At 45.7% G+C, this 20,707-nt stretch overlaps 1 protein-coding gene across 2 annotated transcripts in view; it reads left to right on the top strand.

The window, feature by feature from the left end:
* LOC106610765 (peroxidasin) overlaps window positions 1-20,707 on the top strand; it is an 83,449-nt gene that overhangs the window by 42,440 nt on the left and 20,302 nt on the right. For both annotated transcript variants that reach the window (XM_014210306.3, XM_014210305.3), the window contains 11 exons: window positions 2,073-2,144; window positions 3,517-3,686; window positions 7,692-7,809; window positions 7,950-8,119; window positions 9,546-9,818; window positions 11,702-11,977; window positions 13,467-13,579; window positions 14,016-14,172; window positions 14,852-14,960; window positions 18,493-18,650; window positions 19,648-20,654. In XM_014210306.3, coding sequence (XP_014065781.1) covers window positions 2,073-2,144; window positions 3,517-3,686; window positions 7,692-7,809; window positions 7,950-8,119; window positions 9,546-9,818; window positions 11,702-11,977; window positions 13,467-13,579; window positions 14,016-14,172; window positions 14,852-14,960; window positions 18,493-18,650; window positions 19,648-20,654 — 2,623 coding nt within the window. The remainder of the gene's footprint in view (window positions 1-2,072; window positions 2,145-3,516; window positions 3,687-7,691; window positions 7,810-7,949; window positions 8,120-9,545; window positions 9,819-11,701; window positions 11,978-13,466; window positions 13,580-14,015; window positions 14,173-14,851; window positions 14,961-18,492; window positions 18,651-19,647; window positions 20,655-20,707) is intronic.

Here is a 20,707-nt window from a genome sequence, read left to right as displayed (position 1 = left end):
CTGGCTTGCCCCACCACCACAGAAAGCACTGAGCTTGGCTGAAACACCAGAATTTTGGAGCTGCCTTACTCAAGAAAACAAAAAGAGACCATGTTTGTATGCAGCTTTATTAAGTCAATTATATATATTTTTTTGTACATTTTGTACATTGTTTGCAAACTGGTATGTGACTCGTATTAATGCCCCACCTGCCCTGAATGACGGGTCGCCACTGTCGCTAACAAAAGTGAAGGTTTGTTGGCGTTTGGGGAAAATATTTCTATAGCTGTATTTATTCATCTTTAATCTGTTTTCAATAAAGGAATCCAGAATCTTTGTTTAAGATCGTTGGATGGTTTTGATGAAAGGGATCATGTCACGGAGACTTGATAGTTTGTCATGAATGGGGAACTGATCATATTTCTTATCCCAGATAAAAAATAATATAAAATGGTCAAATGGCAGTCTTCCAAAAACATTTAAATATGCTTGATGAGCACTTCTTACGTACCATACGGTCAAGCTGCTGCCACAATAGCTCTATAGGGTTGAGATCCGGTGACTGTGCTGGCCACTCCATTATAGACAGAATACCAGCTGACTGCCTTTCCCATAAATAGTTCTTGCATAGTTTAGTGTTGTGCTTTGGGTCATTGTCCTGTTGTAGGAGGAAATTGGCTCCAATTAAGCACCGTCCACAGGCTATGGCATGGAGTTGCAAAATGGAGTGATTGCCTTCCTTCTTCAAGATCCTTTTTACTCTGTATAAATCTCCCACTTTACCACCACCAAAGCACCCCCAGACCATCACATTGTCTCCACCATGCTTGACAGATGGCGTCAAGCACTCCAGCATCTTTTCATTTTTTTCTGCGTTTCACGAATGTTCTTCTTTGTGACCTGAACACCTCAACCTTAGATTTGTCTGTCCATAACACTTTTTGCCAGTCTTCCTCTGTCCAGTGTCTGTGTTCTTTTGCCCATCTTAATCTTTCCTTTTTATTGGCCAGTCTGAGCTATGGCTTTTTCTTTCTTTGCAACTCTGCCTAGAAGGCCAGCATCCCAGAGTTGGCTCTTCACGGCTGACGTTGAGACTGTTGTTTTGCGGGTACTATTAAATGAAGCTGCCAGTTGAGGACTTGTGAGGCATCTGTTTCTCAAACTAGACACTAATGTACTTGTCCTCTTGCTCAGTTGTGCACCGGGGCCTTCCACTCTTTCTATTCTGGTTAGAGAGAGTTTGTGCTGTTCTGTGAAGGGAGTAGTACACAGCGTTGTATGAGATCTTCAGTTTCTTGGAATAGCCTTCATTTCTCAAAACAAGAATAGACTGACGAGTTTCAGAAGAAAGTTATTTGTTTCTGTCCATTTTGAGCCTGTAATCGAACCCACAAATGCTGATGTTCCAGATGCTCAACTAGCCTAAAGAAGGCCAGTTTAATTGCTTCTTTAATCAGCACAGCAGTTTTCAGCTGTGCTAACATAATTGCAAAAGGGTTTTCTAATGATCAATTAGCCTTCTAAAATGGTAAACTCGGATTAGCTAACACAACGTGCCATTGGAATGGTTGCTGATAATGGGCCTCTGTATGCCTATGTAGATATTCCATAAAAAATCTGCCGTTTCCAGCTACAATAGTCATTTACAACATTAACAATGTCTACACTGTATTTCTGATCAATTTGATCTTATTTTAATGGTCAAAAAAATGTGTTTTCTTTCAAAACAAGGACATTTCTAAGTGACCCCAAACTTTTGAACAGTAGCGTATATAACTTTAAAAATACAGAAATACAGCCGATATGGTGCATTTTGTATCATATGATGAGAAATATATCATACCGTCTGTATTGCTGTCTTTGGATCTTGAAAACTTGATTGCTGACATACAAAACAATTTGGGACTATTTCAATAATAGACTTAAACAAATACCAAAATAGTTTTTGGATGGAGTTTTCCTTTAATCCCTTTAGAGGTCAAACCCTGTCAACCTACTAAACAGTGTATCAAATGTACAAATTACACGCAGCATGAAGTTCATAATTAACTATGACATTATCTGTGTCTGTCTCTCTCTCTTTGCCTCTGTAGGTTTTTGCACAACAACAGAATCACCCATCTCGTGCTGGGGACATTTTCCCATCTCCAGTCCATGAAGAGGCTGTAAGTTCACTGATAACGTGCATGAACAGGGCAGCTGTGGTAGATACGCATTTTCTTACAATGTGTATCCGCCAACATTTGACTCCCATTACACAGAGGGGTCAGGGGGGAGAAAACGAGCCATATTTCAACAGTACGCCACTCTGTCTAGGCCCCTCAAATTAAAGGACCTCAATGCCAGTTCCATTGCTTTTTTTTAATTCTTCCCTCTAATCAGTGACTGATTTGGACCCGGGACACCAGGTGGGTGCAATTGATTATTAGGTAGAACAGAAAACCAGCAGTACTCCGGACATCCCAGGGTAAGATTTGAATACCCCTGGTCTAGGACTGTGAGGGAGATAAATGGTACTGACAGAGCCATGCCTGTCTGTGAACAAAGACCTGGCAGTTAATTAGGATCAGAGTTTGGCCTTCCCCTATTGTTTTCTCGCTCTTTTCAACAAGACTGACTTCCAGGATGTGTTAGATCCAGAGCCAGTATTCTGTGGCTGAGAGGTACAGTAGACAGACAGGAGAACTGGCAGACCGATGAAGGAACTGGATTCAAAAACAATATTTCCCTCTGATTATTGCAGCACTCAATTTTGGAGGATGTTCAGAGTGGGATCAGATTAAATGAGATTATTACTGTCTCCTGGAATGTACAAATCTCTCTGAAACCTGAAGAGACCTACTGGTAGAATAAATTATGAAAAGGAAGTCAGCCAGCTGCCAGTCTGGACTCTGCAGCAGACAGTTTCCCGCAGCAGGAGAGGAGTTCTCCCAAAAAGGCCATTTTGAGTCCCAGTGTTTGGTCGGAGCTCGGCCTATTTGTATGACATGGCTGGTGTGTGTGGGTGTGTGTGTGTGATTGTGTGTGTGCATGTCTTTGTCTGGCCAGTGTTGGTCCACACTGGGAGGCCGCCAGAGAGGATTTACACTACCGCCCAGTCAGTCTCAGCCCACTAACTGACACCAGACAGACAGACAGACTCATACTGTTTACCCATACTACTGTAATAACACAGGACTGGTAGCAGTGTGATCTGTATTGTATGATGTACAGTTAATAGTCCTGTATTGATGTGTAATAATGTGGTCTACTGTATACACTGTATTTAAGAGATGGTGAGTTATACTGAGGAAGAGTAGAACATGCACACATCTAAAGACTTGCAGGCACAGGATACACAGAAATCAGCATATGACAAACAGGTCATAAATAATAACATAAATAATTACAGACTTTTATTTGTTCTCCATGGTGAGTGATACTGTAATAATCTCTCTCTCTCTCTGTGTGTGTGTGTGTGTGTGTGTGTGTGTGTGTGTGTGTGTGTGTGTGTGTGTGTGTGTGTGTGTGTGTGTGTGTGTGTGTGTGTGTGTGCAGACGTCTGGACTCTAACACGCTGAACTGTGACTGTGAGCTGCTGTGGCTGGCTGACCTGTTGAAGCAGTATGCTGAGTCAGGCAACGCCCAGGCTGCTGCCACCTGTGACTACCCCAGCCGACTGCAGGGACGATCTGTGGCCACACTCACTGCCGAGGAACTGAACTGTGGTGAGGACACACACACATCACACACACCTTCTCTCGCATACCGTCCACTTCACTGAAACCCCAACTCACTCCACACAAACCACAGCTCTCCTAGCCACACAAAGCCTTTTCTGTCTTTTTAGCTGTTGGCTCCCGACCACAGTGGTCTTGAGCTGTGACGGGATTTCCCCAGGTGGGTCCCTGTCTGTCTGTCTGCACTGCAGTCTGTCTGTCTGTGGGGGTTGGTAAACCAACTTTTGTTCCACCACGAACCCAGCAGCTGTGGTCCTGGGCTGGGTAGCATGTCAGACAGGAGCCCCTGCCACTGCTCTGAGCCCTAGAACCTAGCAGCCTGCCTCCTGCAGCCAGCATCTGCTAAGCCCATCAGGCCTCCGTGTCCTGGGCGTGTGTGGCGGATGGATGGGTGGAGTGTGGATTGGAAGAGCTGGATAGAGGGACCAAGTCCCTGTCTGCTGTGATTGTTTTGGGGTTGGGTGGGGGAAAGAAGGAAGGGTGAGTTAACTGAGAAAGTGATGCATGTGTATGAGGGATGGATAGATGGGTGAGGCTGGCAGAATAGAAGCTTGAAAGCCACCAATGGAACCCCATAAAACCATCCAAGGCAGGGCAGATTAAACGTGTTGAAATGCCTGTCTGGTTATTTCCATTACGCTAGTCCTTTGGGAAAGGAAAGGAGTGGAGATATATGTTTGTCTTGCAGAACAATTAAATGTGTAGGCCTACTGTATACTAGAGGTCGACTGATTATGATTTTTCAACGCTGATACCGATTATTGGTGGACCAAAAAAAGCCAATACCGATTAATCGGTCGATTTGTATATATATTTGCAATAATGACAATTACAACAATACTGAATGAACAATGAACCCTTTTATTTTAACTTAATATAATACATAAATAAAAACGATTTAGTCTCAAATAAATAATGAAACATGTTCAATGTGGTTTAGATAATGCAAAAACACAGTGTTGGAGAAGAAAGTAAAAGTGCAGTATGTGCCATGTAAAAAAGCTAACGTTTAAGTTCCTTGCTCAGAACATGAGAACATATGAAAGCTGGTCGTTCAATATTCCCAGTTCTTCAATATTCCCAATTAAGAAGTTCTAGGTTGCATTTATTATAGGAATTATGACGCGTCGACTATTTCTCTCTATACCATTTGTATTTCATATACCTTTGATTTTTGGATGTTCTTATAGGCACTTTAGTATTTCCAGCCTAATAAACAGCGCCGTGCTTAAGCATTGCTAAGAGCTGCTGGCAAACGCAGTAAAGTTTGAATGAATGCTTGCGAGCCTGCTGCTGCCTACCACCGCTGTCAGACTGCTCTATCAAATATCAAATCATAGACTTAATTATAATAAACACACAGAAATATGAGCCTTTGGTCATTAATATGGTCAAATCCGGAAACTATAATTTCGAAAAACAAAACGTTTATTCTTTCAGTGAAATACGGAACCGTTCCGTATTTTGTCAAACGGGTGGCATCCCTAAGTCTAACTATCACTGTTATATTGCACAACCTTCGATGTTATATCATAATTATGTAAAATTCGGAGAAATTAATTACGGTCTTTTGTTAGGAAGAAACACAGTTCGCAACGAGCCAGGCGTTCCAAACTGTTGCATATACCATGACTCTGTGTGCAATGAACGTAAGAGAAGTGACACAATTTCACCTGGTTAATATTGCCTGCTAACATGCATTTATTATAGCTAAATATGCAGGTTTAAAAATAATATTTCTGTGTATTGATTTTAAGAAAGGCATTGATGTTTATGGTTAGGTACATTTGTGCAACGATTGTGCTTTTTTCGCGAATGTGCTTTTGTTAAATCATCACCCGTTTGGCAAAATTGAAGTAGGCTGTGATTCGATGATAAATTAACAGGCACCATATTGATTATATGCAACGCAGGACAAGCTAGTTAACCTAGTAATATCATCAACCATGTGTAGTTACTGTAACTAGTGATTATGTGACGATTGATAGTTTTTCATAAGATAAGTTTAATGCTAGCTAGCAACTTACGTTGGCTCATTGCAGCCACAATGTCCTTTTGACGCTGCACTCGCGTAACAGGTGGTCAGCCTGCCACTCAGTTTCCTCATGGATTGCAATGTAATCGGCCATAATTGGCATCCAAAAAGGCTGATTACCGACTGTTATGAAAACTTGAAATCGGCCCTAATTAATCGGCCACATCGACCTCTACTGTATACAGTACTTAGGCCAGGGAGTCTTTCTCTCCCTAATTGACTTTTAAGCCAGTTTGTTCCTGTTACATCAGAGTGGTTTTACCACCCTCATCATGCCCTCTTCTCTTTCCTCAGTAACAGCCATTGTGGGGTAGGCAGGCAGCAGCTGTCAGTTTACGTTATAAAAACTACACAAGCCTCTGCAGCTAATTTGATGCCTTTGACTTTTCTTGCTTAGTGAATCCCCGTCTGTCTGTCTGTCTGTCTGTCTGTCTGTCTGTCTGTCTGTCTGTCTGTCTGTCTGTCTGTCTGTCTGTCTGTCTGTCTGTCTGTCTGTCTGTCTGTCTGTCTGTCTGTCTGTCTGTGTGGAGCAAAGGCACCAGGGAGGATTGTCTGTTTTAAACATAGTGGAACCATTCCACTCCCCCCCCACTTCCTCCTCACCCCTCTTCTCCCTTCCGTCCTCTCTCCTCCTCTACTTCTCCTCTACCATCCCCTCCTCTCCCTTCCCTTCTCCCCTCCTCTCTCTCCTCTCTGCTCCTCTCCCCTTTTCTCCCCCGGCTCTTCCTCCATTCCCCCTATAAACGAGGGAACAATGTGCAGCGGGCCGAGCAGCTGTCAAAACAACAGGGCCTGTGGATGGAGTGCCACCTCCCTGCTGGCCTGGCTACCCACTGGCCTCCTTCCCTTCCCTGTCCCTTCTGTGCCCTGGACCTATGGAGGAGCAGGGGCCAGGGCTGGGTTTCCATGTTTGGAGTTAAGGGAAGCAAACAGTGTAATTAATGCCCTGTGCCAATGTGGTCTAATGGGCTGGTGGTGAGAGAGAGAAGCGAGGTTAAACACAGTCTGAGGTTACTGCTTCCCATCGGTCTGCTTTCAGCTGCTGGCTGGACTGCTGGACTGGTTGGTAGTGGTGGAAGACCTGGAAGGCCCAGAGCAGACAGATTTATGCCTTGGCCTGTCCCATGTGCATGGTTTGTGCATTAGGAGAGAGCTGTTGGACTGGAGGGCCTACTCTATGCTCTCTAATAAATGTGTCTGCCACATGTAAACAAAGGGGTTTGTGTGTGTTTGTGTGCCCGCGCCTGTGTGTGTATGGAGGGAATGAGGTATGTGCACCTAAACGTGCCAGTCTGCCAGAGAGGACAGAGTCTCTGAGGAGGCAGCAGCCTGAAGTCTAGGCAGCAGCCTGAAGTCTATGTCCTAACACACACAGGGTCACTGGCTGACTTATTTGTGGAGCAGTTCAACTATTTCCTCACATGAGGTGATTTGTGTGTGGGTGTGTGTGTGCCCCTGTTTCCATCCCTGGTCCCAAACAGAGAAGCTCCCACATCACAGGGCCTTCAGCAGGGTCAATCTGAGGAGAGCAGTGTCCTCCCTCCGGCCCATTACTCTGGCCCTAGTCCTATCAGACCAGCAGAGAACAGAGACATGACTCTTGTCCTGAAAGGAAATGGTCCTGTGTTTATGTGGCTGGTCTGGTTGCTTTATTGTGTTCTCTTCAACCTGTCTCTGTCTCCTCCTCTCATCCTCTTCTCTTCCTCCTCTCATCCTCCTCTTTTCCTCCTCTCTTCCTCCTCTCACCCTCCTCTCTTCCTCCTCTCATCCTCCTCTTTTCCTCTTCTCTTCCTCCTCTCACCCTCCTCTCTTCCTCCTCTCATCCTCCTGTCTTCCTCCTCTCTTCCTCCTCTCATCCTCCTCTCACCCTCCTCTCATCCTCCTGTCTTCCTCCTCTCATCCTCCTCTCTTCCTCCTCTCATCCTCCTCTCATCCTCCTCTCCCTCTCTCCTGTGCAGAGGTGCCCAGGATTACGTCAGAGCCCCAGGATGTTGACGTGACATCGGGGAACACGGTGTACTTCACCTGCAGGGCCGAGGGAAACCCCAAACCACAGATCATCTGGCTCAGGAACAAGTAAGGCCCGCTCTCCAATGAGGACAACGACGTTGAAATGGTCGTTCAACTTTTGTTCAGTAATGCATCCTATTTTAGTTCTTTAAATAAAACATATTGTACGCACATGAATTTGGAATTGTTATTTTTCTCCCTGTCAGTAATGCTCTGAACATGCATGACGACTCTCGTCTGAACCTGCTGGAGGACGGTACTCTGATGATCCAGGACACACGGGAGACGGACCAGGGAGTTTACCAGTGCATGGCCAAGAACGTGGCTGGAGAGGTCAAGACTTCCCAGGTCACACTCAGATACTTTGGAGCCCCCTGTGAGTGAATATTTTCTATTTTTACCAATGACCTGCCACTGGCATTAAACAAAGCATGTGTGTCCATGTATGCTGATGATTCAACCATATACGCATCAGCAACCACAGCTAATGAAGTCACTGAAACCCTTAACAAAGAGTTGCAGTCTGTTTTGGAATAGGTGGCCACTGACCAGTAATAAACTGGTCCTGAACATTTCTAAAACTAAGAGCATTGTATTTGGTACATATCATTCCCTAAGTTCTAGACCTCAGCTGAATCTGGTAATGAATGGTGTGCCAGTTGAACAAGTTGAGGAGACTAAATTACTTAGTGTTACCTTAGATTGTAAACTGTCCATGGTCAAAACATATAGATGCAATGGTTGTAAAGACGGGGAGAGGTCTGTCCGTAATAAAGAGATGCTCTTTAGCCTATGTGTGCCTTTAAAAAAATAATAATAATAATTTATTGATGTAGTTCTGTCCTTGAGCTGTTCTTGTCTATTAATGTTCCGCATTATGTCATGTTTCATGTTTTGTGTGGACCCCAGGAGTTAATGGGGATCCTAATAAAATACCAAATACCAATCTCTCACACTATGTAACATGTTGGAATATTTAAATATCCTTCCTTTGTCTCTTCCCTGAAGAAGTCACTTCCTGCAAGCTCAACACTGTACAGCGTTCCTTTATCCAATTATATTTGCTTCAACAAAGTCTCATTGTATTCAAACAGGGTCCATTCCAGTGAAAGAAGACGCGTGTGGTAAAAAGCATTCTGTTCAATGGAGAGAGCTCAAACAGCGGGGGTTGAAACAGCAATCACCATAGCTCTGTGTGCATATTGTAGAGAATAGTGTGGTTGCCATTTAGGTCAAAAGTCTAATAATTTAGAGGTCGCACCAAGCTGCCGGGCGAACAAATCACGCTGTGTTCCATGAGAAAAGCATTTCGCTCAACAACCTCATTTGTTCCCCTGACGACCTCTTTCACCCCGAGAGATTAGCCTGGCTGTCTCCAGATGACCAGGGGTCATTGTCCGGGTGACGGATGGTTGCTGGGCCGACTCTACTTACAAACTGCTCTGAGAACAGCTGTTGACTGTTTCCTGTTTCTTTGATTTGAAAACGAGAGGACAGACAGTGTACATATTTCCTATAGCCCCGGGCCCACTGTAGCAGTGGGGGAGGGGTCAGATATCAACAGAGTTTGTCTGAGTGGGCTGTATTATGTAAGTGTGCTCTGTGCTTCCTTCTCATTTGTTCCTCCACACCTGACCGATGATATGGTTATGTGTAGAGCCACATGTTTGTCCTGGTCAGATCAAGTGGTCAGGAACAACTCTTGGATTTATGTAGGAAAGAATAGACTTCTTTCCACCTATGTTATCTCTTAGATACTTTGTCTCAATCTTCCTCCTCTCCTTCCCCTCCACCTCCCCCAGCGCGGCCCAGTTTTGTGATCCACCCCCAGAATACAGAGGTGTTGGTGGGGGAGAGTATCACCCTTGAGTGTAGTGCTACAGGCCAGCCCCAGCCCCGGGTCTCCTGGACCAAGGGGGACCGCACGTCCTTGCCCACCGACGCCCGTATCAACATCACCCCGTCTGGGGGGCTGTTCATCCAGAACGTGGTGCAGGCAGACGGAGGGCAGTACACCTGCTTCGCCTCCAACAATGTGGACACCATCCACGCCACCGCTCACATCATCGTACAGGGTGAGTAGCACGTTGGAGTCATCATTTAGAGAGAGTCGCAAACATCTGTTTGTAATCTTCTGTCATTTGACTGTTTGGTGTATATGGACCAAGATATTAAGCAACAATGTACAGTTGAAGTCTGAATTTTACATACACCTTAGCCAAATACATTTAAACTCAGTTTTTCACAAATCCTGACATTTAATCCTCGTAAAAATTCCCTGTTTTAGGTCAGTTAGGATCACCACTTTATTTTAAGAATGTGAAATGTCAGAATAATAGTAGAGATAATGATTTATTTCAGCTTTTATTTCTTTCATCACATTCCCAGTGGGTCAGAAGTATTTAGTAGCATTGCCTTTAAATTGTTTAACTTGGGTCAAACGGTTTGGGTAGCCTTCCACAAGCTTCCCACAATAAAATGGGTGATTTTTTTCCCCTTCCTCCTGATAGAGCTGGTGTAACCAAGTCAGGTTTGTAGGCCTCCTTGCTCGCACACGCTTTTTCAGTTCTGCCCACAAATTTTCTATAGGATTGAGGTCAGGGCTTTGTGATGGCCACTCCAATACCTTGACTTTGTTGTCCTTAAGCCATTTAACCACAACTTTGGAAGTATGCTTGGGGTCATTGTCCGTTTGGAAGACCCATTTGCGACCAAGCTTTAACTTCCTGACTGATGTCTTGAGATGTTGCTTCAATATATCCACATACTTTTCCTCATGATGCCATCTATTTTGTGAAGTGCAACAGTCCCTTCTGCAGCAAAGCACCCCCACAACATGATGCTGCCATCCCCGCTTCATGGTTGGTGTTCTTCGCTTGCAAGCCTCCCCCTTTTTCCTCCAAACATAACGATGGTCATTATGGCCAAACAGTTCTGTTTTTGTTTCATCAGACCAGAGGACATTTCTCCAAAAAGTACGATCTTTGTCCCCATGTGCAGTTGCAAACCGTAGTCAAGCTTTTTTTATGGCGGTTTTGGAGCTGTGGCTTCTTCCTTGCTGGGCGGCCTTTCAGGTTATGTCGATATAGGACTCATTTTACTGTGGATATAGATACTGTTGTACCCGTTTCCTCCAGGATCTTCACAAGGTCCTTTGCTGTTGTTCTGGAATTGATTTGCACTTTTCGCACCGAAGTACGTTTATCTCTAGGAGACAGAATGCGTCTCCTTCCTGAGCGGTATGACGGCTGCGTGGTCTCATGGTGTTTATACTTGCGTACTATTGTTTGTACAGATGAACGTGGTACCTTCAGGCATTTGGAAATTGCTCCCAAGGATGAACCCGACTTGTGGAGGTCTCCAATTTGTTTTCTGAGGTCTTGGCTGATTTCTTTTAATGTTCCCATGATGTCAAGCAAAGAGGCACTGAGTTTGAAGGTAGGCCTTGAAATACATCCACAGGTACACCGCCAATTCACTCAATTGACTCAATTAGCCTATCAGAAGCTTCTAAAGCCATAACATCATTTTCTGGAATTTTCCAAGCTGTTTAAAGGCCCAGTCAACTTAGTGTATGTAAACTTCTGACCCACTGGAATTGTGATACAGTGAATTATAAGTGAAATAATCTGTCTGTAAACAATTGTTGGAAAAAAGACTTGTGTCATGCACAAAGTAGATGTCCTAACCGACTTGCCAAAACTATAGTTTGTTAACAAGACATTTGTGGAGTGGTTGAAAAACGAGTTTTAATGACTCCAACCTAAGTGTATGTAAACTTCCGACTTCAACTGTACATTATCATTTGCTTTCAATGAGGAAGCATAAGTGTGAATTGTATTTGAATGGTACAGATGTTTGTGTCTGGCATGAATTGCAGGCATCTTATACAGCACAATTTCAGGGAATGCGATCTAACTTGTTTGTGCCTAACTCTCCTGCCGTTCCTGTTGCCCAGCGACCCCCCAGTTCACAGTGACCCCCCAGGACCAGTCGGTGCTGGAGGGTCACACGGTGGACTTCACCTGTGAGGCCAGCGGCTACCCCCAGCCCGTCATCGCCTGGACGCGGGGGGGCAGCCCCCTGCCCCAGGACCGACGCCACCTTGTCCTCTCCTCGGGCACACTGAGGATCGCCCGCGTGGCGCCCCATGATGAGGGCCAGTATGAGTGCCAGGCCGTCAGCCCGCTGGGCACGGTGCGCACAGCCGTACAGCTTAACATCCAGCAGAGAGGTGAAACAGATCTCTACTCTATACCCTAACAGGATCCAGATGTTATGCCTGATGTATGAATATTTTATCAGTCTGCATGCTGTTATGACTGATGTTTGAATTAGGAATGAATTAAATTACAATTGGGTCTAGAATGGTAATTATAGTACATTTTGTTTGAAGCAGTTTTCGAAACATCCAATGACACTATGTCTGTTTTGACAAATATCAGGAGAATGCCATCTGTGACATGATAATTATACTGCGTCTTTATGTAGGCTAGACGGGAAAAAGGATTGTAATGTATTATTGTAAGGGCCTCTCCAAGCGCTCATAGGCGTTTTAAAAGGAGACGAGGGTAGTAAAGCTCGAGAGGGTGCGAGAGACGATACACAACGTCTCAGCCTGCAATCAGAGAAACTATACCTCGACATAGTACTCAAAGCAAGTGACTCTCTCTCTCTCTCTCTCTCTCTCTCTCTCTCTCTCTCTCTCTCTCTCTCTCTCTCTCCGAAACAGAAATGACAGGCTTGTAGTTGTAAGTGGGACGTGGAGCAGAGCAGGGCAAGAAAGCATGGCGCTCTGTAATCCCAGATGGCACCATGTTTTCCATCTAGTAATGGCTGTTAACATGCAGAAAAGCACATGTTATATAATGGCCTACAACACTGTAAAGCATTTACACACAACCCCAAGACAACCCTCTGAGCAACACTTTAGTGTGTGATGGCTGCTTAGACGCAGTGCGACTTTCAGCGAGCGAGACAGAGCGAGAGGGCGACGCACACAAGCCGATACAGACAGAGAAAGAGACACACTGTAAGCAGACAGGGGGAAAGATGGCTCGTTGGCTACATTGACGTACATGTATTTTTTGCCTGACGTGATAGGGTGTGTTCAGAACGTTGTAGTGTTTCCTAGCCTAGACTTTCCTAGTCTACTTGGATAGCTTGGGAACAATTCATCTGCTTGAAACCTCAGGATCCCTCAGAGTTTAGAGGTCTTTCCTCAAACTGGGAATGGTATCTTCCCATGACCAGGTGGCTAGCCGCAGGGGTTACACAGCCGCCATTGGGGAGTTAGAATTTTTACTGGGAAGAGGAAAATCACCTCCCCAGCTGTGTGTGAGAGAGATCAGTGGTCTAATCCATGTTCACAGGGACACACTGAGTAGACTGTCCATGCCTTGGATGCGTGTTGTGTGTGAATGTAAAACTTCCGCTGGCCCCTGTTAATGTAATTACAACAGAGATGTAATAGGACCTGGAACTTAAACATGTGAGGAAAAAATTGTGTGCGTGTGTTTGTGTGCTTGCTGGCGTGTGCTTGCATCTGTCAGTGTGTGTGCGAGTGTGTGAGATCGCGTGCGCGCGCATGCTAGCGTGTTTTGACATGCTGAGGACATTTTGGAGGATAAAGTGTTTTTTCACTGCGTTGGGATTGATTGCACTGCACTGTGAGCTGCTGCGAGCGTTGATGTAATCATTAACACATGTTTCTGAATCATCAGTAACGCCTGTTTTCACAAATGCTCCAAGGGACGTGACTGTGGAGTCTGGCACAGACGTCCAGATTCCCTGCAGAGCTCAGGGACAGCCCGAGCCTGTCCTCACCTGGAACAAGGTTAGACACCTGGTCACCTGGTCACCGGCAACACTGTTGTCCCACCGCCGTGGCAACAAGGCTAGCATAGCCAGGGGCCTGGGGGGAGAGGAGGGATGGGGAAAGGGAAATGAGGAGGGCAGGCTGCTCAGATCAGGAAGTGGTTGTTAGATACTTTCCCAATATTATTATATATGTATGTAAAATGTTATTTTGTACAGCCTAGAATATCACAGCCTATTGTAAAACATAGCCATGTAGCCCAAGCTGATTTGATAGACTCCATATAACCCAACCCAGTCAGGCCTGACAGACTCTATGACTTTGGCATTGTAACTCAAGACACTGCCCTACTGTGAGCCTTTATGGTAATGTTGTTCCCTGTTTGACCCCATAACCCCACACTAGTCCACACCTCCTTACCTTTCAACTCCCGTCTCTCCCGGCAACTCTGCAGGACGGCATCCAGGTGACGGAAAGTGGGAAGTTCCACATCGCCCCTGAGGGCTTCCTGGAGGTCAAGGACGTGGGTCTAGCCGATGGCGGACGCTACGAGTGTGTCGCCCGGAACCCCATTGGCTACCAGTCCGCTACCATGGTGCTCACCGTCCTAGGTAAGACATAGCTAGAGTATGCTAAGCTATGCTAACACTAGTCATGGAGAACTATAGGCTCTGCAAGCTTTGGTTCCAGCCCTGCTCTAACACACCTGATTCAGATTTATTTTTGCTGGGCTAGACCCAAAGTCTTCACACACCCTACCACTCGCCAAGCCAAGGCTTTGTGATGGCTGTACTGCAGTTGTTGTAACATGTAACACCATGGGTTGGGCCTACTCCTCAGCTCTAGCCCCAGTGTTGCTTATTTGCCATGGCCTGCCTGCGTGCTGTCTTGTGGCAGATGCGAGCTAGCGTGCTGCCAGTGAACTGTGACCATAATGGGTTGATGTTGGACAGATCTGCAGCCCACACGTCAGACACTCAATGTTTTACATGGCACGCTATAGAACTACACTAGAGTCTGCCAGAAATGTGTTCTGTTCTCTCCAGTCTTCAGGGTTGCGATACGCATGTACAGAAGCGCCCAGCCCTATATGGGGCAATCACCCAGTTAACTTGCTGTCTGGGGAGAGGATTTTAAAACCTTTAGTTGACCTCATGTTACCTCATGCTGTCGTGACCATGACATACTGGATGACATACGCAGTTGAAACATCTGATCATTCTATCGTTTTATTATCGGTATTAGTTGATTTTTAAACTGGTTGTGACAGCAGTGCCTCTCTGTTTGCAGTGCCTCCAGTGAGTAGGCAAGGGGACACCTTTGTGACCTCGTCTATTGAAGAGGCCATCCGCAACGTGGACAGTGCCATCGAATCCACCAGGAGGCATCTGTTTGATGGGTAAGTCAAATCCCTTTTTTAGTCCGAAGGTTGGAATCAAACTTATGATACTTTGTTGCATTATCATTTCTGAACTGATGATGTGTTTAACAGGAGCATGTTTCCATACACGCACGCACGCACGCACGCACGCACGCACGCAGCACGCACGCACGCACACACGCACGCACGCACGCACGCACGCACACACACACACACACACACACACACACACACACACACACACACACACACACACACAGCAGCTAGCTGGGGATTTCCATCTCTGTTCTAATGACAAGCCCAGGAAGAGAAGTTGCCTCTGGGCCCACAGAGCTCAGTGAGTTCTATGTCACGTGTCCTTGTGCTCTGTGACTGGCTGGCACGTCCAGGGATCCTTTGAAGGCTGTTTACCAAAAGGATGACTAGCATATCAAACAATTTTGATTTGGATGCTTTAAATACTACATATTTCTTTTAACCTCTTACATCTAGACGTTCCGCTAGCGGAACACCACTCCAATATCCAATGATAGGGCGTGGCGCGAAATACAAACTCCTCGAAAATCCGAAAACTTCAATTTTTCAAACATATGACTATTTTACACCATTTTAACCTCTTACATCTAGACGTTCCGCTAGCGGAACACCTGCTCCAATATCCAATGATGGGCGTGGCACGAAATACAAATTCCTCTAAAATCCGAAAACTTCCATTTTTCAAACATATGACTATTTTACAGCATTTTAAAGACAAGACTCTCGTTAATCTAACAACACTGTCCGATTTCAAAAAGGCTTTACAACGAAAGCAAAACATTAGATTATGTCAGCAGAGTACCCAGCCAGAAATAATCAGACACCCATTTTTCAAGCTAGCATATAATGTCACAAAAAACAAAACCACAGCAAAATGCAGCACTAACCTTTGATGATCTTCATCAGATGACAACCCTAGGACATTATGTTAAACAATGCATGCATGTTTTGTTCAATCAAGTTCATATTTATATCAAAAACCAGCTTTTTTACATTTGCATGTGACGTTCAGAACTAGCATACCCCCCGCAAACATCCGGTGAATTTACTAAATTACTCACGATAAACGTTCACAAAAAACATAACAATTATTTTAAGAATTATAGATACAGAACTCCTCTATGCACTCGATATGTCCGATTTTAAAATAGCTTTTCGGTGAAAGCACATTTTGCAATATTCTCAGTAGATAGCCCAGCCATCACGGCTAGCCATTTAGACACCGACCAAGTTTAGCCCTGATCAAACTCCGATTTACTATTACAAAAGTTTCATTACCTTTGTTGTCTTCGTCAGAATGCACTCCCAGGACTGCTACTTCAATAACAAATGTTGGTTTGGTCCAAAATAATCCATCGTTATATCCAAATTGCGGCGTTTTGTTCGTGCGTTCCAAGACACTATCCGAAATGGTAAATCAGGGTCGCGAGCATGGCGCAATTCGTGACAAAAGATTTCTAAATATTCCATTACCGTACTTCGAAGCATGTCAACCGCTGTTTAAAATCCATTTTTATGCCATTTTTCTCGTAAAAAAGCGATAATATTCCGACCGGGAATCTCCGTTTAGCTAAACAGAGGAAAGAAAACAAAGCTTTCGGTCGACGCGGGCACGAGCCTGAGTCTCACAGTACTGTAACCAGCCACTATCCAAACGCGCTACTTTGTTTCAGCCAGAGCCTGCAAAGCCACGATTCAGCATTTTGCCGCCTTCTGAGAGTCCATGTGAGCCGTAGAAAGTGTCACGTAAGAGCAGAGATCCCCTGTAATAGATAGAGATAATCAACAAGGCCAAGAAATGGTCAGACAGGGTACTTCCTGTACAGAATCTTCTCAGGTTTTGGCCTGCCAAATGAGTTCTGTTATACTCACAGACACCATTCAAACAGTTTTAGAAACTTTGGAGTGTTTTCTATCCAAAGCTAATAATTATATGCATATTCTAGTTTCTGGGCAGGAGTACTAATCAGATTAAATCGGGTACGTTTTTTTATCCGTCTGTGAAAATACTGCCCCCTAGCCATAACAGGTTAAAGACAAGACTCTCCTTTATCTAACCACACTGTCCGATTTCAAAAAGACTTTACAACGAAAGCAAAACATTAGATTATGTCAGGAGAGTACCCAGCCAGAAATAATCAGACACCCATTTTTCAAGCTAGCATATAATGTCACAAAAAACAAAACCACAGCAAAATGCAGCACTAACCTTTGATGATCTTCATGTTTTAGAAACTTTGGAGTGTTTTCTATCCAAAGCTACTAATTATATGCATATTCTAGTTTCTGGGCAGGAGTAATAACCAGATTAAATCGGGTACGTTTTTTATCCGGCCGTGAAAATACTGCCCCCTATCCATAACAAGTTAAGAGTTGTTATTAAGGAGGAAACGGGAATGTGCTTTGCTTCATTGGCCATGTATGCCTCTAAACGATAGCCATTTTTTTTATTTGGGGTTAGATGTGACACCTGTAGAGGAAGCACATGGTATTGCCCTGCCTGGCTTGGACTGACCCAAGGCGTGTGTGCGCTTGGTTGCGTGCATCTGTGCGTGTGTGTGTGTTTGTGTGTCCGTGCATGCGTGCCATGGTTTATGAAGGCTGCGTTCAAAGCACCTCATAAATAATGACGCAGTCATTGGGATGGTATGAAAGAAATGTGATGCCCATATAAGGAAGTGAAAGCAGGTTTATTTACACACCTACACTTGAGATGGATTATGAGATCAACTAGCTAGTGTTTAGTTTTTTCACTCCCACCCATTTGTTATCGGTGAGGAGAATGTGCGGTGAGTTTTATTGACTGTGCTTGTCTGAAGTCTTTCATGTTGTCACAATTGTCGTAGGAAGGAGTGGACAAAAGTGCAGCATGTGTGTCGTTCCACATTTCAATATGAAACTATGCAATACATACACATAAACTAAAGAACGAAAAAACAACAAACCGTGATGCAGAGTTGAAACATACACTAACTCAAAAACAATCTCCCACAAACCCAGGTGGAAAAAACACCTACTTAAGTATGATCTCCAATTAGAGACAACGAGGACCAGCTGCCTCTAATTGGAGATCATCCCAAACAAAACCCAACATAGAAATACAAAACTAGAACATAACAACATAGAAAAACTAAACTAGAAAAAAAACCTGTCACGCCCTGACCTACTCTACCATAGAAAATAACAGCTTTCTATGGTCAGGACGTGACACATGTGCTCATGTCATTTGGATCAGGAAGGATGTTTTCACCATTCACTCCTGTCAGACAGATTAGAGTTGTTTTCCCTGGCAAGAAAAAAGAAGGGATGTGAACATTTCCATCTCTCTTTGTCTCTATCCTAAAGACTTGCAGGCACAGGATACACAGAAATCAGCATATGACAAACAAGTCATAAGTAATAACTCTGTAAAACTAGAATTGAAGCATTACTGTAAACAGCCTTTTATTTCTTCTCCATGGTGAGTGATACTGTAATAGTCTCTTTCTCCCCCTCTCTCCCCATCTGAATGTAGAAATCCTCGTACCCCTGGCGAGTTGCTCGCCCTATTCCGTTACCCCAGGGACCCCTACACGGTGGAGCAGGCTCGGGCGGGGGAGATCTTCGAGCAGACCCTGCTCCTCATCCAGAACCATGTCAACCAAGGCCTCATGGTCGACACCAATGGCACAGGTGAGACAACAGACACAGTGCTACTTTAGGTTGATTCTGAAAACATCTCTGGCTGTAGATAAATGTGTTAGACATCTGCATTACATTTTCTTCTCTTTCTGACCCGGGGCCAGTGAGATAACCACTGAGCAGTTGACTGGATGGTCATAAAGTATTTTACTACCCATGCGTCATCCTGTATAATGGCAGCCGAATGTGGTCAGTTGCCATGGGTGAAAGCCATCCCAGATTTGGCAGGTCCAGATGAGGTGTCCAATGACCCAAACAAGGAGACTGGTCCTCCATATTAAGGATTTATGGTACATAAAATGCTCATGTTAATGTGGCTAAGGTTTAACAGCCATGCAGGCTCAATGGACCAGTTGTGTGAGTTAGTGGAGAACACTGTCTGATATAAGGCCCAGTGGACCCTGTGGTGCTACAGGCATCAGATGAGAGACAGAGAGAGAGCCAGGCACAGTGTTTTCACTGGTTATGACAACAGTCAAGTGTTCATTGTTACACTGGCCCCTAACTTTTTGCCCGTCAGCAAAAACAATGTAGCCTGTTTGGTTTATGTCTATGTGACCTGGCACACCCCCTAGCACTGCTACCCTGCAGGTTGTGTATGGCTGGATCGATTCTGTGAGTGACCAGAGAGGTGGGATTTTGTGGGCGATGGGAGGGGTGGTGGTGGGTGTTGCTGTTTGCTCCGCCAGCTGGCTGCTGACAGGAAGTCTCACTTTTCCCCATTGATTTGAGCTACACAAGGCTCCCCTCACACACACACACGTTGGAGCTGGAGCTCTGACATGTCCCAGCGTGTCAGGACATGTCAGAGGAAAACTTCAGTCTGTGCCCTCAGGATGCAGGTTTAGATTGCCAGGGCAAACATTAATAGCCTACATGCTGCAATCGGCAGTCTCCTCTGTTAGTTGGAACTATAACGTTAATGTAGCAGTGTAGTACACAGCCTTATATCCTGACTAAAACCTATTTTCCCTGCCTCTGTCCCCAGCGTTCCGCTACAATGACCTGGTGTCCCCTCACTTCCTGGATGTCATCGCCAACCTATCAGGCTGCACGGCCCACCGCCGCTTCAACAACTGTTCTGACATCTGCTTCCACCAGAAGTACCGCAGCCACGACGGCACCTGCAACAACCTGCAGCACCCCATGTGGGGCGCCTCCCTCACCGCCTTCCAGCGCCTCCTCAAGTCGGTCTACGACAACGGCTTCAACCTGCCGCGCGGCGCCAGCGGCCGGCAGCAGCACGGCCACGCCCTGCCCCTGCCCCGCCTCGTCTCCACCACCATGATCGGCACGGAGACCGTTACCCCGGACGACCGCTACACCCACATGCTGATGCAGTGGGGGCAGTTCCTGGACCACGATCTGGATTCCACCGTTGCCGCCCTCAGCCAGTCACGTTTCTCCGACGGCCAGCTGTGCACTAACGTGTGCACCAACGACGCCCCCTGCTTCCCCATCCAGTTCCCCCCGGGGGACCCTCGGCAGGCGCGCAGCGGAGCACGCTGCATGTTCTTCGTGCGCTCCAGCCCCGTCTGCGGCAGCGGTATGACGTCCCTCCTCATGAACAGCGTGTTTCCACGGGAACAGATCAACCAGCTGACGTCATACATCGACGCGTCCAACGTGTACGGCAGCTCACGCCACGAGTCGGAGGAGGTCCGCGACCTGGCCAGTCAGAGGGGTCTGCTGAGGCAGGGCATCGTCCAACGCTCTGGGAAGCCCCTGCTACCCTTCGCCACGGGGCCCCCGACAGAGTGTATGAGGGATGAGAACGAGAGCCCCATCCCCTGCTTTCTGGCTGGAGACCACAGGGCCAACGAGCAGCTGGGTTTGACATCCATGCACACAGTGTGGTTCAGGGAACACAACCGCGTGGCTACAGAGCTGCTCCGACTCAACCCACACTGGGACGGAGACACCATCTACCACGAAGCAAGGAAGATAGTTGGCGCACAGATGCAGCACATCACCTACAACCACTGGCTGCCCAAGGTGAGAACCTGCACTTCTCTCCCTCATAATATAAATCTACTTCTTTCTCATAC

This window comes from Salmo salar, chromosome 09 (assembly GCF_965601325.2).
Source record: "Salmo salar chromosome 09, fSalSal1, whole genome shotgun sequence".
In the NCBI taxonomy this organism is placed as follows: Eukaryota; Metazoa; Chordata; class Actinopteri; order Salmoniformes; family Salmonidae; genus Salmo; species Salmo salar.
Note: the sequence above shows the minus strand (reverse complement) of the source record. Positions and strands in the feature narration are given on the sequence as shown.